Here is a 17,227-nt window from a genome sequence, read left to right as displayed (position 1 = left end):
CATCTATGAAAAAAGCCAAAAACAAGTAAAAAAAAAAAAAAGTAGCCGTCCCTGACAGGGAGTCTTCACGAGAGAGAGAGAGAGAAACAGGACCAAACTGGCGGGCTCGGTGAAAGCGAAGCTGGCAGCGTCCGGGACCAGGAGGTGAGGGGGAGGCGGGGAGGGGGCAGGGTGGTCAGAGCTGGAGTGGACGGGCCGGCCGGGGGGCCGCCCTGCCGGCACCCCCTCAGCCCGCGGCGGTGGGGGACGGAGGAAGGGGATCCCGCTGCGGAGAGGAAGGGGAGGGGACTGGAAGGTGAGGGAGGGGGTGGGTGCAGGACCTGGGGCCGGGGAGCCGGACGAGGGGAACCGAGGACACCTAGGGGACCACTAGAGGGCGACCCGGAGCAGGGCCAGACTGGCGGGGTGGGGCTGCCGGGACTCCCACTTCAGTGCCCCCCATCGTGAACGGACCTTCGTGTGTGAAGAAGTGGAGGGTCCCTTACAGAGGAGCAAACGGCGACCCTGGTGTCTCTGGTTCCCGGAATCGCGTTTCGATTTAGCGAGTTCTGTACTGTGAACCAGAGCGGTCATGGCCGCACCCTCCCTTGCACAGTTGTTTGTACAGCTGGCCGCCCTGGGGGAACTTACACAGTTGAAAAAAAAAAAGTTTCTATGGATTCCTCACTTGTGTTCTCTAATTTTCTCCTGTTCTTACAGATTTCCTTGAGCCATCACTCTGTTCCTCTCCCCCTTCACGTAAAGGCTCTTTCTACTGTCTTCTGTCTGTCTCATCATCTCTTGAAAAGGACATTCTGCGGCCTATCTTGAACAGTTTTAATATTTTTGATTATCTGCAACCATGTTTTCGTTGTACCGTTTGATCTACCCCAGACCAGTAGAGATGATCTTAAGCACCATTTTCATACATGGTTTTTGATAGACAAACAACTGTCTTACCCCAAGTTATTATGTAAACAAAAATAATTACTCTTTGATAATATGTTGGCTGAAACACTTCATAATTATTAAAACATATGGACCGGGAGTTTGGCCTAGTGGTAGAGTGCTTGCCTAGCATGCACGAAGACCCGGGTTCGATTCCTTGGTACCACATACATAGAAAAAAAGCCGAAAGTGGTACTCAGGCTCCATGTGGTAGAGCTCTAGCCTTGAGAAAGCCCAACGACAGTGCTCAGGCCCTGAGGTCAATTCCAGGACTGACAAAAAAAACAAAAACCAACACTTACTGAAAGTTACTGCTTTTTTATTGAGGAATGGTGCTTTGTTGTTTTTTTTTTTTTCAGAAGTCCTATGAGGCAAGGCTAGGGATATAGATAGCTCAGTGGTAGCTATTCCTGAAGCCCTGGATTCAACCCCTCAGTGGAGCTGTTGGGGGAAGAAGAGGAGGGACAGAGGGAGAATCCTACAAGTTAGACCAAGTTGTGTTTTGTTTTGTTTTGTTTTCTGGTCTCTTGTGGGGCTTGAACTCTGGGCCTGGGTGTTGTCCCTGAGCTCTTCAACACAAGGCTAACCATCCTACCCCTTGAGCCACAGTGCCACTTCCTGTTTTCTAGTGATTAATTTGAGATAAGAGTCTCTAGTGGGCTTGGGGTTTGGCCTAGTTGTAGAGTACTTACCTAACATGTAGGAAGACCTCAGTTTGATTCCTTGGTACCACAAGCTTATAGAAAAGCCAGAAGTAGTGCTTTGGCTCAAGTGGTAGAATGCTAGCCTTGAGAAAGCCCAAGGACAGTGCTCAGGCCCTGAGTACAAGCTCCAGAACTGTCCAAAAAAAAAAAAAAAAAGTCTCACAGACTGTGCCCAGGCTTGCTTTGAACCAATATCCTAGGATCTTAGCCTCCTGAGTAGCTAGGATTACAAGTGTGAGCCACCACACCTGACTCCAAGTTTTGTTTTCTAAATAAAAATGAAAGTAAATCCAGTAAAGGAAAATGTTTTCTAATTGTTTAGTAAAATTGCCTAGATTTTTCTTGACATAGAGTACTGGGAGAATCCCACTACCCTTAACACTATTACTTTAAATACATTTTACTTTCATTTCAGGTAGGTAATTCAGATTAAATCTAGAGTAATTTAGCCAATCATCAGTAGTGCATTCCTATAATCTTAGTTATTCAGAAGACTGAGATTTGACAACCCAAGGTTCAAAGCTAGCCTAGACAGACAAATCTTTGAGATTCTTATCTTTAATTAACCAGAAAAAAAAAAAAAAGAGGCCAGGAAAGCCCTGTGACTCAGAGCCCTAGGCCTTAAATTCAAGCTCCAATACCAGCACACTAACAGACACCCTAAACAAAAATGCAAAAATACACAGTAGGGTCGGGAGTTTGGCCTGGTGGTAAAATGCTTGCCTAGCATGCACGAAGACCCCGGTTCGATTCCTAGGTACCACATACATAGAAAAAAGCTGGAAGTGGTGCTGAGGCTCAAGTGGTAGAGCTGAAACCTTGAGAAAGTCCAAGGACAGTGCTCAGGCCCTGAGCTCAAGCCCAGGACTGGCTTGGAGGGCACTGGTGGCTCACATCTGCTATTTCTATCTGTTCAGGAAACTGAGATGTGAAGATCACAGTTCAAAGCCAGCCCATACCAGAAAATCCATGAAACTCATATCTCCCAATTAACCACTGGAAAGCAGGAAGTGGCCCTGGTCTCAAAGTGGTAAAGTGCTAGCTTTGAGCACAATAGCTCGGGGACAACTCCAGGGCCTAGAGTTGAAGCTACATGACCAACAAAAACAGTAACTTGGGAAAGAGGAAGAAAAGAGCATCGATGAACACATTTCTTTTTTTTTTTATTGTAATTAGTAAAAGGGTTACATGATATTTGCAAGATAGAAGGTGCATTAATTCACATACATTGATACCCTTTCACATGTCTTGATACCCATTACCCTCCCCCCTGATGAACACATTTCTAAGATGGCTTTTTATACCAGGGTGAAGGATATAAGGGTCTCTTTACATTCTAACTTCAAAGTTTAATTATATCTATGTATAATTAAAAAATAGGCTTCCCAGCCGGGCACAATAGTTTCTGCTTATAATTTTAGCTGCTTGGGAGGCAGAGATCAGAAGAATCATGATTTGAAGTCAAGTTGGGAGTGGTGGCATTCATTTGTAATCCTCCCCCCACCCCCATGAGGGTCACATAAAATAAGAGTATCACAGTCCAGGCTATCCCTGGGAAGAAATGTGAGACTGTGCTTGAAAAACAACTAAATAAAAAAGGGGAGATGGTATAGCTGAGGGAGCAGAGTGCCTGTTTGGAGAGTTCAAGGCCCTGAGTTCAAACCCTAGCAATGCAAAGGAAAAACAGCAAAAAGTCTTTTTCATGGCTTGAAGAACAAGATTACAGATGAGTTTTGTGGCATGTGTCTGTTCAACACTTAGGAGACAGAGGATTAGAGGATTAAGAGGTGTCTTCCTAAAGATACTTAGTGCTCTTTAAAAATCCTATTTGTGGGATTGGAAGCATGGATTTGTTAGTAGACTACTAGCCAATGAGTAAAAGTGGTGGCAGATACCCAGTTTGAGTCCCAGTCTTGGACCTAAAAGAAAAAGATCAGAGCTGGGTAAGTAGAGTGCTTGCCTAGCATGCATGAAGCTTTGGGTTGTATTCCTCAGTACCATGTAAACAACAACAACAAAAAAACCAGACCTGGCACTGTGGTTCAAGTGATGGAGCTCTAGCTTTGAGCAAAAGGAGCTCAGGGACAGTGCCCATGTCCTGTTTTTTGGCAAAAAACAAAAAAGAAAGAAAGCCCTGGGGCTTGAACTCTGGGCCTGGGAACTGTCCTTTAGCTTCTTTTGCTCAAGGCTAGTTCTCTACCATTTTGAGCCACAGTGCCATTGATTGGAGATAAGAGTTTCATGGAATTTCCTGTCCTGGTTGGCTTTGAGCTGTGATCCCCAGATTTCAGTCTCCAGGGTAGCTAGAATTACAAGCATGAGCCACCAGTGCCCAGCTAAAAGATCATATTTGTAAGGTATCACTACACAAATGACAACTGATTTAAATATGACACTTCTTTCTCCTTCCTTCCTTCCTTCCTTCCTTCCTTCCTTTCTTCCTTTCTCTCCCCTCCCCCTAGGGATTGTGGGAAGGATTGAGAGACTAAGAGGAGGGTAAGTCTGATCAGGGGACATTATATGCATATATGGACATGTCAAATTAAACCTTGTACAATAGTCTTAGGCTGCCCTCAAACACAATGGTGTAATTATGAGCATGAACCAACATGCCCATCTTACCCATCTTATTTTTACCTACTTAAAACTTGAACAATTTCGATTTTTTTCCTTTTGGTGCTAGGGATTAAACTCAGGTCTTTGTGCTAAGTACATACTAACAGAGCTACGCCCCAGCCTAGATTTGATATTTTAAAAAGAACACATTTGGAAAAATGTAAAGTATCAGAGTTCTGTAAGAAAGATTTGTATAATTTTTCTTTTACTATCTTCTTTTTTCTGATGCCATCCCAGCATCACAGTCTTCCTCAGCATCACAGGAGACCTCATAGTCATGCACCATTGTCCCCAACAGATTGCCCCACTTTTATACTGTTCTGTTCTGTTCTAAGATTACTAAGAGCAATTTTGTTTCCAAAGGTGCTGGGGATCAAACCAAAGGCCCTTGCACATGCTAGGCAAATATTCTCCAACTGACCTAAATCTCTAGCCTTTGATTTTTAAAGACTGGGTTTCCCTATTTTAAATTATGTAGCTAAGGCTTACTTTGAACTTGCTATCATAATGCTTTAGCCTCCCCAGTGCTGAGACTACAGACATACACCACTTGGCTGAAGTGAGCATTTATTTTAAATCAGTTTTGTTTTGTCCGTCTTTTCCTTCCTTCCTTTCTTTTCTTTTTCTCCTTCCCTCCTTCCTTCCCTCCCTTCCTTTCTTTCTTTCTTACCAATTGGTTTTTACTTTAAATGTGTCTTAGAAGAGATCTTTATATAAGTGTCACCTTGGTCAGCTTTTATTTATTCATTTATGTATTTAAAGCTAGTGCGAAAAAAAAAAAAAAAGCCAGGCAGCACCGTTCCTGAGCTCTGTAACTCAAGGCTACTGTCCTCCCTCAGCGCCTGGGAGTTGTATCTGGCTTTTTTTTTGGGGGGGGGGTGGGGTCAGTCCTGGGGCTTGAACTCGAGATGGGTTACTGTCCTTGAGCTCTTCAGCTCAAGGGTATGGCTCTACTACTTTGAGTCACAGCACCACTTCTGGTCTTTTGGTGGTTACTTGGAGATAAGACTCTCAACTTTCCTGCACGGGCTGGCTTTGAATGGTGACCCTCAGATCTCAGCCCCCCTGAGTAGATAGGGTTACACCCAGCTCTTTAAAAAACAAATACCCCACAAAAATGGTTCATGGAGCCCAGACTAACCTCATGGGCCTTGAACTTGGCCTGGGCACTGTCCCTGAGCTCTTCAACTCAAGGTTACCACCCTACCCTTGAGCCAGGGCCCACTTCCCAATATCTAGAGGTTAATTGGAGATAAGAGTCTCGGATCCTTTTGTGCTCGGGCTGGCTTGAACCTTGATCCTCAGATCCTTATTCTTTTTTTTTTTTGGTGGGTTATAGTGCTTGAACTCTGGGTCTGGGCACTGTCCCCTGAGCTCTTCAGCTCAAGGCTACTGCCCTGCTCCTTGAGCCACAGTCCCACTTTCCATTTTCTAGTGGATAATTGGAGGTAAGGGTCTCACATTCTTTAGTGCTCAGGCTAGCTTTGAACTGCAATCTTCAGATCTCAGCCTCCTGGGTAGCTAGAATTGCAGGCATCACCACTCTTGGCACTTTTCCTTATTTTTTCATATAAAACGTTGTTACACTGCTGAATTTGTGGTTTTAGTGGTAGAGTGCTTGCATAGCATACATGAAGCCCTGATTTGATTCCTCAGCACTACAGACAGAAAAAGCTAGAAGTAGTGCTGTGGCTCAAGTAGTAGTATGCCAGTATTGAGCAAAAGAAGCTCAGAGACAGTGCCCAGACCCTGAATTCAAGCCCCAAGACTGGCAAAACCACAAAAAAGGTGTTACAGGGCCTGGAGTTTGGCCTAGTGATAGGATGCTTGCCTAGCATGCACAAAGACCTGGGTTTAACTCTTTGGTATCACATACCTAGAAAAAGCCTGAAATGATGCAGGGGTGCAAGTGGTAGTGCTCTAGCTTTAGAAAGCCCAAGGACAGGGCCGGGAGTTTGGCCTAGTGGTAGAGTGCTTGCCTAGCATGCACGAAGACCTGGGTTCAATTCCTTGGTACCACATACATAGAAAAAAGCTGGAAGTGGTGCTGAGGCTCAAGTGGTAGAGCTCTAGCCTTGAGAAAGTCCAAGGACAGTGCTCAAGCCCTGAGTTCAAGCCCCAGGACTGGAGGCGGGGCGGGGGGGTGTTACAGCTGGGCTTCAGTGTCTCAAGCCTGTAATCCTAGCCACTCAGGAGGCTGACATCTGAGAATTGCTGTTCAAAGCTAGCTCTGGCTCTAAAAAGTCCATGAGACTCCTATTTTTAATAAACCACCAGAAAACCAGAAGTGGCACTGTGGCTCAAGGTGTAGGTTGGTAGCCTTGAGCTGAAGAGCTCAGGGATAGTGCTCAGGCCAAGTGTTTAAGTCCCATGACCGACAAAAAAGATGTTACAGCTGGGCACCAATGGCACATGCCTTTCTTTAATCCTAACTACTCAGGAGTCTGAGACCTAATGATCATGGTTTGAAGCAGGAAAGCCTGTGAAATTCTATCTCCAAAAAAGGCAGAAGTGGGCCTGGAGTTTGGCTTAATGGTTGAGTGCTTGCCTAGCATGCATGAAAACCCAGGTTCGATTCCTCGATACCATACGTATAGAAAAAAGCTGGAAGTGGTGCTGAGGCTTAAGTGGTAGAGCTATAGCCTTGAGAAAGTCCAAGGTCAGTGCTCAGGCCCTGAGCTCAAGCCCAGGACTGACAGAAAAAAAAAGAAAAAGGCAGAAGTGGAACTGTGGCTCTAGTGGTAGAGCTCTACTGTCAATCACAAAAGCTCGAGGACTGTGCCCAGACTCTGAGTGCCAGAACTAGCGTCAAAAAAAAAAAAAAAAAAAAAAGGGTGTTAGAGCTGGGTGCAGTGGCTCATGCCTGTAATCCTAGTTACTCAGGAGGTTGAGATCCGAGGATAGAGGTTCAAAGCTAGCCCAGGCACTAAAGACTGTCAGAGTCTTATCTCCAGTTAACCACTAGAAAACCGTAAGTGGTGCTGTGGCTCAAGTGGCAGGGCTGTAGCCTTGAGCTGAAGAGCTCAGGACAACGCCCAGGCCCAGAGTTCAAGCCCCATAATCAACTGACAAAAAAAAAAAAAAGGATGCTAAGTAATAAAAGCAGTTACTTCAGATTGCAAGGTTGCAACTTAATTGCACCATCCTGTTTCTCAAGAAACTTGTATTTTGGCATGCAGAAGTGCTTTATATGGATTTCCCTTTCTGTTACAGGAGTTAAAAGCACTCATTTAAGTGTTAAAATTTAACAGTAATGTTTATTATTGCATCTAAAACATTATGAAATAGAATTGGCTTTCCCAGGACCTCTCCCCTAAAGAACATAGCAATGAAGAATACAATAAGTTTGTTTCACAATTTGATTTCTGCTAAGACACAAGAAGTTCTAACAGTAAACAAAGTCAGATAATGTTTTGAGGTATGGATCCCTGAAAGACAGTGAGTTGGTCCATGAACCAGATATTGACTGCTATCCTAAACAGATGAGTAACTACTAAGCGTTTTCCCTCTGGAAATCTTGACCCTTATTATATCATTATACCATAGATTAAGATTAGCAGATAAAACAACTCACATCCCTTGATGTATCCTATTCTATTGTGTCATCTAAAGACCTATACACTTCCAGAAAGAGAAATTAGGGGCAAGAATATACCTCAGAGACAGAGCATTTGGCCAACAGGTGAGAGGCCCTGGTGGGATCCCTGGAACATTGTGGGGAGAAAGTAAGCTAGGGGGCTGGGAGTATGGCCTGGTGGTAGAGTGCTTGCTTAGCATGCATGATACCCCTGGGTTTGATTCCTCAGTACCACTTACATAGAGAAAGTGGTGCTGTAGCTCAAGTGGTAGAGCAATAGACTTGAACAAAAAAGAAAAGAAAAGAAAAAAAAAAGCTTAAGGACAGTACCTAGTCCCTGAGTTCAAGCCCCGGACTGGTCAAAAAAAAAAAAAAAAAAAAAGCTAGGCTCCATGGCTCCCACATGTAATTCCAGCTGTTGAGAAGGCCAAGAGCTGAGAATCAAGTTTGAAGCCAGCTTGCGTAGAAAAGTCCATAAGACTCTCATTTCTGGGGCCAGGAGTTTGGCCTAGGAGTAGAGAGTTTGCCTAGCATGCATGAAGACCTGGGTTCAATTCCTTGGTACCACATACATAGAGAAAGCCAGAAGTAGTGCTGTGGCTCAAGTGGCAGAACTGTAGCCTTGAGAAGGCCCAAGGACAGTGCTCAGACCCTGAGTTCAAGCTCCAAGACTGGCAAAAAAGAAAGAAAAAAGAAAAAAAATTATAGGCATCTTTCCCTGTGTTTGAATTTTAGCTACCCCAAAACTTGATTCCTATGCATAAAGATGTCTTTGGTGGACTTGGGGAAGAGGTTGTTAGAAGCAGCAAGAAAAGGCCAAGATGACGAAGTAAGAACTTTGATGGCAAATGGTGCCCCTTTCACCACAGACTGGGTAAGCTTGGTAAACATGTTTCCTAATTGTTTCCAAAATGTGCATTTACCATCTTTTGTTGTTCCTGCTTCTCTCTTTTCTCTTTTTGTTCTGGTACTAAGGCTTGAACTCAGGCCCTCCTGCATTTTATCTCCAATTAACCACTGAAAATGTACAAGTGGGCCTGAGGCTCAAAGCAATAGAACTCCAGCCTTAAGTAGAAAAAGCTCAGTGATAACGCCTGGCCCTGAATTAAAGTTTCCCAGCACATACATGCAAAAAAGTGCTGCATAAATAAATAAGGAAAAGGGAAAGAGGTTTTCTACCTTGGTTTTCTAGCTCTCCTCTCCCCGAAAAAAGGTTTTTATAAAGTTCATGGATATTGGGCTCCCAGCCCAATTATAATAATTTTCATGATCAAGGGAACTTCAGAAGACAGAGATTCTTAGCAAAAAAGAGTTAAAGGAAATCCATGAGATGAGCATTTCCATAAGTAAACCTGTAAAAAGCAATATAAATTAAATATAGTCAGGCATGGAGGCAGTCTTAACTAAACTGATTAAAGTAAAGAGCAAAACAAGGAAACAGACATCAGCATCTGTTTAGATGCTGACAGATAACTTTTACGAGGTTTGCAGAGATGGCATACAGACTTAACTGCTGTCAGCACATCCTTTCTACATTCTTGGTGCCTCTTCATCTCATCATTCTTTTTCTCTGTTTACTGTAGCAACAAACTTCTATTCCAGGCAATTTTTACCCTGAATTCCACATATAACTTCTAGTAACTATTATTTTCCTAAGGATCATTTGAGTCTATCATTACCCCTGACTTAGAATGTTCTTTTCTCTTTCCTTTTTTTTTTCCTTTTTTGCCAATCCTGGGCTTGAGCTCAGGGCCTGAGCACTATCCTTGGACTTTCTCAAGGCTAGAGCTCTACCACTTGAGCCTCAGCACCACTCCTGGCTTTTTTCTATGTATGTGGTACTCAGGAATCAAACCCAGGTCTTTGTGCATGCTAGGCAAGCATTCTACCACTAGGTCAAACTCTTGGCCTTCTCTTTCTTTTTTGTACATCATCTTTTTTTTTTTTTTTTTTTTTTTTAATGTGAATTCAGTTTGTTTGTTTGTTTGCCAGTCCTGGGCCTTGAACTCAGAGCCTGGGCATTGTCATTGGGCTTTCTCAAGGCTACTACTTGAGTCACAATACCTTCTGGCTTTTTTCTATGTATGTAGTACTGAGGAATTGAACCCTAGTCCTCGTGCATGCTAGGCTAAACTCCTGGCCCTCAGTTGGTATTTTTAAACTCATCATTGTTTTCTGATCCTAAGGCTTGAACTCTGGTCCAGGGAACTCTCCCATGGCTCATTTTTCTCTACCATTTGAACCGCAGTGCCACTTTTAGCCTTTTCTGTTATTAATTGGAGATGAGTCTCAAGGACTTTCCTGCCCTGGCTGGCTGAAGCATAGTTTGAAAACTGTGATCCTTACATATTAGCCTCCTAAGTAGCTAGGATTACAGGCGGGGCTCCCTGTGCCCACCTATGATCATTCATTTAAAACTAAGTTTGCGGGCCGGGAGTTTGGCCTAGTGGTTAAAGTGCTTGCCTAGCATGCATGAAGACCCGGGTTCGATTCCTCGGTACCACATACATAGAAAAAAGCCAAAAGTGGTGCTGAGGCTCAAGTGGTAGAGCTCTAGCCTTGAGAAAGTCCAAGGACAGTGCTCAGGCCCTGAGCTCAAGCCCAGGACTGGCAAAATAAAAAAAATAAAAAAAATAAAACTAAGTTTGGGGTGTTTGGTTGCCACTGAGGCAAATGGGGAAAACTGAAGCAGCTGCTGCTGCTGCTTCTTTTGTTTGTTTGTTGTTGGGCTTGAACTCTGGGCCTGGACACTGCCCCTGAGCTCGTTAGCTCAAGGCTAGTGCCCTACCACTTGAGCCATAACACCACTTCCAGTTTTCTGGGATTAATTGTAGATAAGAGTCTCATGGACTTCAGTGCTTAGGTTTGCTTTGAACCATGATCCTCAGATCTCAGCTCCTGAGTGGCTAGGATTACAAGTGTAAGCCATTGTCGCCTGGCAAAATGAAGCTTCTTAACCCTTCATTAACTTAAGGTTATTGCATAGGATTTTAAATTTCCCTCCAGTGATTGTGCATTGTCAATTACTATGAGAAATAAGAAGGCAGGACCAGGAGCATAGCCTAATGGTAGAGTGCTCACCTAGCATGCACAAAGCTCTGGGTTTGATTCCTCAGTACCACATACTCAGAAAAAGCCAAAAATAGCACTGTGGCTCAAGTGGCAGAGCACTAGCCTTGAGAAAAAATGTCCAAGGACAGTGCCTGGGCCCTGAGTTCAAGCCCCATGACTGGCAAAAAAAAAAAGAAAGAAAGAAAGAAAAGAAAAAGAAAGAAGAAGGCATCTATGTATTTACTAACTCTAGGCTGAGTAGAAGGTTACTCCCTGACCCCAGAGACCTTAAGAAGCTGACCCCAGCAAAGCCTGCAGCTATGAAAATTCATACACCTCACTGGGATGCCCTCAGAGATCAAGTCTGGGTAGAAACCCAGGTCTTCATTAGAAATGCTAATTGTTGCCAGGTGCTGGTTGGTGCCAGCCTCTAATCCTAGAGATGAAGGAGGGTGAGATCTGAGGATCAAAATTTGAAGCTAGCCATGGCAGGAAGGTCCATGAGACTCTTTATCTCCAATTAACTACCAAGAAAGCCCAAAGTGGAGCTGTGGCACAAAGTGGTAGAGTGCTGTCCTTGAGCAAAAAAGCTCAGGGAAACACTCAGGTCCTGAGTTCAAGCCCCACAACACTCTAAAAATAAAAATAAATTGACTCCTTCTCTGTGTCACTTTTGGTTCCTGGGAACTAGGGCTTGGGCAAGCGACCTAAGCCAACAGAGGACTGAGACCCATTGATTGTCCTGACTGGGCTTCTTGATGGCATATCTGACATCAGCCAACCAAGGACTACTGGGTTCAGTCTGCCCAGGCTGTGTAAGGGAGGCCAGCGTGAACTCCAAAGCTCCTGCAAGTTCACCTCTCACACCTCTGAAGAAACCACTTCTAGTTTTCAGGTGATTAGTTAAAAGTCCCATGCCTTTCCTGCCCGGGCTAACTTTAAACCTTGATCTTCAGATCTCCTCCTCCTGAATAGCTAGTTTTACAGGTGTGAGCCACGAGTGGCTGGCTAGAATCTATTTTTAATAGCCTTGTCCCCAAACTTGTTTTGTTTTGTTTTGTTTTAAACCACCATCCAAAATCACCATATTTAAAATCTTGTCCTTTAGACTATCTTACCTAATAAATCTACTGCAGTAAAGGTTTTATATGTTACACTTACTCTTTTTTTGTTTTGTCTTGCTTTGTTTTTGTTTTTGTTTGCCAGTCCTGGGCTTGAGCTTAGGATCATTTGAGTCTGTCATTAGCCCTGACTTAGAATGTTCTTTTCTTTCCTTTTTTTTTTTTTTTTTTTTTTGCCAGTCCTGGGCCTGAGCACTGTCCTTGGGTTTTCTCAAAGCTAAAGCTCTACCACTTGACCCACAGCACCACTTCTGGCTTTTTTCTATGTATGTGGTACCAAGGAATTGAACCCAGGTCTTCGTGCAGGGTAGGCAAGCACTTTACTAGGCCAAACTCCCGGCTCTAGTATTTCACACTTACTCTTAATTGGTGGTATATTTATCTTTCTATTACTATATTAATTTCTAAACTAAACAATTCCTTTAGTCTCATTTGCCCAGGTTGTCTCTCCAAGAGCAGGAATCATAGGATTCACTTTGCTACTGTGCAATGATCTACAACTCTATATACAATGAATGTTCAATGAGTATTATTTCCCCACAGCTTGGAACATCTCCCCTCCACCTTGCAGCCCAGTATGGTCATTATTCCACAGCAGAAGTGCTCCTTCGCGCAGGTGTAAGCAGGGATGCCAGAACCAAAGTGGATAGGACTCCTCTGCATATGGCTGCTGCTGATGGACATGCCCACATCGTGGAACTGCTTGTTAGGGTAAAGCAAGAATAATGGCTGGGATACATTATAAAAAGATGCCATCCCCCTGGTTTTTTTAGTATTAATTTATTTATTTATTGTGTTGGTCATGGGGCTTGAACTCTGGGCCTGGGCACTATCCCTGAGCTTTTCAGCTCAAGGCTACTGCTCTACCACTTTGAGCCATAGCACCACTTCCAGTTTTATGGTGCTTAATTGAAAATAAGAGTCTCACGGACTTTTGTGTCGGGTCTGGCTTTGAACTGTGATCCTCAGATCTCAGCCTCCTGAGTAGCTAGGATTACAGGCGTGAGCCAACAGGACCCAGCTGTTTTGTTTGTTTTTTTTAAAACAATAGGAAAATGGGCTATGACTTTTCTAATTTTTTTTTTTTTTTTTTGGCAGTCCTGGGCTTGGGTTCAGGGCATGAACCAGCCCAGCAGGCACTAAAGACCTTGAGACTTTTTTTTTTTTTTTTTTTTTTGCGGGTTATGGGGCTTGAAATTGGCCTGGGTGCTGTTGTACCCGGGCTGGCTTTGAACCTTGATCCTCAGATCTCAGCCTCCTAAGTAGCTAGGATTACAGGCGTGAGCCGCCTCACCTGGATCAAGACTTTTATCTCTACTTAACCACTAGAAAGCCTTGAACTGAAGAGCTCAGAAACAGTGCCCAGGCCCATAGTTCAAGTGCCATGGCAGAAAAAAAAAATGATGGGAGGGAGATGCTAAACAGAGCTTGTTGATTATTTTTCTTCATTCCTTTTCTGCAGGTGTTTTCTTGTCTTCTGCCTAATTTTTTAGGCACTCAGCTCTCAAAATAATTGCAACAAAAATCTGTTCTTTCCCCCTTCCTCTCCCATCTGTCATAATTTCCCAGTAATGTCCTTAGAAGACCCACTCATTGAAAGGATACTGTTTATCAGCATTCAGGAGAACTTGAGAAATGTTTTTCTCTTTGATGCTTTGTAAATGTGATCTAAATTTAAGCATGTGTGATCTCTATGGAAGTCTTCTGTATCTGGTGATAGGATTTTGCACCTGTGCTGCTGTAACCAGTGTCTATTGAAAAAGTTGCTTTTCTGTGACAGAATGGTGCAGATGTGAATGCCAAGGACATGCTGAAGATGACAGCTTTACATTGGGCTACAGAGCACCACCATCGAGATGTTGTAGAGTTACTTATCAAATATGGAGCTGATGTCCATGCTTTTAGCAAATTTGATAAATCTGCCTTTGACATAGCACTAGAGAAAAACAATGCTGAGATTTTGGTCATCCTCCAGGTATGGTTCTCTTTATGCTCCCCAATGGAAGTATGTTAAGCAAGCACTCTACCACTAGGCCATGTTCCCGGCTTCATTAATTTCTTTTTTTGAAGAAAGGCTTTAGACTTGTACTTCTACTTGCTGGCTAGTGTTTCTACAACTTGAGCAGGCCTCCAACCCTTTTCCATTAATGTCTTAAGCCAGCATTTGTATATCATAGAACAATTGGATGGAGGATACAGAATTTCTTTTCTTTGAGGTACTAGAGTTTTAAATTTAGCATGTCTCACTTGCTAGAGAGGAACTTCATTACTTGAGCCAAAAGTTCAGACTTCACTGGGCGCAATGGCTCACGCTTGTAATCCTAGCTACTCAGGAGGCTGAGATCTGAGGATCATGGTTCAAAGCCAGCCTGGGCACTAAAGTCCATGAAACAGACTCACCCTCTCCCCCTTCCCCCCCCCCTCTCTTTTTGCCAGTCCTGGGCCTTGAACTCAGGACCTGAGCATTATCCTTGGGCTTTCTCAACACTAGAGCTCTATCACTTGAGCCACAGCACCACTTCTGTCTTTTTTTCTATGTATGTGGTACTGAGGAATCGAACCTGGGTGTTGTCCCTGAGCTTTTCAGACTACCACCCTACCCTTGAGCCAAGCCCCACTTCCCATTTTTTAGAGGTTAATGGGAGATAAGAGTCTCAGGTCCTTTTGTGTCCAGGCTGGCTTTGAACCTGATCCTCAGATCTCAGCCTCCTGAGTAGCTAGGATTACAGGTGTGAGCCAACTGGCCCAGCTGTTTTTTTTTGTTTTTGTTTTTTGTTTTTGTTTTTGTTTTTTTGTTGTTGTTGTTATTTTTAAGACAGGGTACAGGGTATTACTATGTAGTCTTGAGCTTGTGGTACTCCTGCCTCAGCCTCCCAACTTGTTGATATAGGTGTGTGCTACCACACCTACCTTTAGTAGAAGCTTTTTAATAGGGGACTGGTGTGATTAGATTTGTTTTTCAAAAGTAATTGTTTGGAGTATGGCACACAGATTGGAGAGGGAAGACAATGCTAAATAACCATATGGTGACTTTCATTAAACCAGGCAAGCACTGACGAGAGCTGTAACTAAGGAAGTGGTATTAAAGAATAGAAAAAGGGACAGAGTGAAGAAGGAATTTAACAGTGCTCAGAGAGTGAATAATCTGTTTCAATTCAAATTCTTAGTCAAGGGGATAATTACATATGAAAAATAGCCATTTCTGCTGCATTTTCAGTTTTTTGTTTTCCCTAACAGATGGTTTCCCAGAGACTGGTTATTCTCTTCAACTTCCAGTAATTGTTTAGAGCCCTTTTATACTAGGGCTTTTTAAATAGTGATCATGTTTGTATAAAAGTTCTGAAAGTAAAAAAAAAATTAATTAGATAAAAAAGAAGCATCCTTTTACCAAAATTGAGCAAATATCCCTGGAAATGAAAATGTAGCATATGGTACTTTAAAGTCTACTTGATTTTGAAATCTGGTACTCATTTATTTGCTTGTTATATATTCTCTTGGGAATTTCCTCAGTGGCAGAATGGAACAAGTAGTTGGACAAAACTCTAGAGAATATTTTTCTCTCAGGGTTCTCCTGCTGGCACATTGACTTGTAGATAATTGGTCTCTAGGGATGTAAATTACTTTTTAGACCACTTAGACCAATTCCATCATATTTCAAGAAAAAATATCCAGAGAAGTTAAGTGAATTATCTAGCAGTTGTTGCAGATAATACACCTTTGCATTTCTCAAGCAGAAACAAGTTTCAGAAAGTATACTAACATCTCTGTGAACTCTGGTTTAAAAGACAAAACAAAACAGTATTCTTAATGAGATCTGAGCTCTCTGGGACATTGTGTGCCAGAACTAATTCAGCTTGATAAAGCACTGGCAAGTGGGGGGGGGGCGTGCATTTCTGTTTAGTAACTGTATAACTAAGATTAATCAATGTTTGACTTTGAAATACTCTGCCTTGTTTGGTAGGAAGCAATGCAGAATCAGGTGAATGTTAATCCAGAGAGAGCCAACTCTGTGACTAACCCTGTGACTGTGGCTGCTCCATTCATCTTCACCTCAGGAGAGGTAGTTAACCTCGCTAGCCTTGTTTCTTCAACCAACACCAAAACAACCTCAGGTAATGGTCAGTAACATGACATTTCTTTTAGATGTAAAAATGAAAAGAACTCCAAGTTTTCCTAGAAATGGATGAATACTCTGTGTAATACTCGTTCTTTCTTATTGTTGTCATTGGTTGTCAGCCTTGTACTCAGAGGTTGGGTGCTGTCCTTGAGCTCTTTTGCTCAAGCCTAGTGTTCTACCACATTGAGCCACAACTATACTTCTGGTTTTCTGGGTAATTACAGATAAGAGAAGATCTCTCCAACTTTTTTTCCTGTGCTGACTTTGAATCATGATCTTCAAATGTCAACCTCCTGAATAGCTAGGATTACTGGCATAAGCCACCAGTGCCCAGCTGATACTCATCTTTTTTTTTTTTTTTTGGTCAGTCCTGGGGCTTGAACTCTGGGCCTGGGCCTGGGTGCTGTCCCTGAGATCTTCAGCTCAAGGCTACCACCCTACCCCTTGAGTCACAGCACCACTTCTGGTTTTCTAGTGGTTAACTGGAGATAAGAGTCTCTTAGACTTTAGTGCCAGGGCTGGCTTTGAACCGAGATTCTCAGATCCCAGTATCGGCGCCTGGCTCCGATACTCTTTTGTTACCATATTCCCCACACAGTGCTGAAGTTAGATCAGAGGTAGAAGAATACTTGCCTGTACAAGGCCCTGGGTATAAATCCTAGCTAGCTACTTAAAAAAAAAAATACTGAACAAAAAGATTAACAAAAAGCATTTAAACCTGAGGCATTTATGCTTTCTAGGGGAAAGGAAGGTCACACATTAGGGTTATACATAAAGTACTTAAGTTAAAGTAAAATACAACCAAGTGCTAGTAATTCATGCCTATAGCTACTCAGGAAACTAACATCTAAAGATCATGGTTTTAAGCCAGCCTGGGCAGACAAGTTCCAGAGACTTTGATCTTCAGTTAACTAGCAAAAGGTAGAAATGAACAGTAGTGAGACTTACTTGGACCACATACTAAGATGTCTCAAACAAATAACAACAAAACCCACTATCACTAACAAAAAAAAAGAAAAGAAACGAAAGGAAAAGAAAATATAGCTTGGCGCCATGGCTCATGCCTATAATCCTAGCTACTCTGGAGGCTGAGATCTGAGGATCAAGGTTCAAA

The 17,227-nt window shown here is 43.0% G+C and overlaps 1 protein-coding gene across 3 annotated transcripts in view; it reads left to right on the top strand.

Moving 5' to 3' along the window:
- The first annotated feature begins 51 nt into the window (after window positions 1–51).
- Gabpb2 (GA binding protein transcription factor subunit beta 2) overlaps window positions 52–17,227 on the top strand; it is a 29,002-nt gene continuing 11,826 nt past the window's right edge. For 2 of the 3 annotated variants that reach the window (XM_090341040.1, XM_090341038.1), the window contains exons 1-5: window positions 52–144; window positions 8,560–8,698; window positions 12,540–12,707; window positions 13,777–13,971; window positions 15,958–16,108. In XM_090341040.1, the coding sequence (XP_090197166.1) occupies window positions 8,591–8,698; window positions 12,540–12,707; window positions 13,777–13,971; window positions 15,958–16,108 (622 nt within the window). In that variant the 5' untranslated portion in view covers window positions 52–144; window positions 8,560–8,590. Of the gene's footprint in view, window positions 145–8,559; window positions 8,699–12,253; window positions 12,304–12,539; window positions 12,708–13,776; window positions 13,972–15,957; window positions 16,109–17,227 lie in introns of those variants that run through there. The other variant, XM_090341039.1, reaches the window with a different exon arrangement.

Source organism: Megascapheus bottae, chromosome 10 (assembly GCF_031878675.1).
Source record: "Megascapheus bottae isolate mThoBot1 chromosome 10, mThoBot2.hap1, whole genome shotgun sequence".
Lineage (NCBI taxonomy): Eukaryota > Metazoa > Chordata > Mammalia > Rodentia > Geomyidae > Megascapheus > Megascapheus bottae.
Note: the sequence above shows the minus strand (reverse complement) of the source record. Positions and strands in the feature narration are given on the sequence as shown.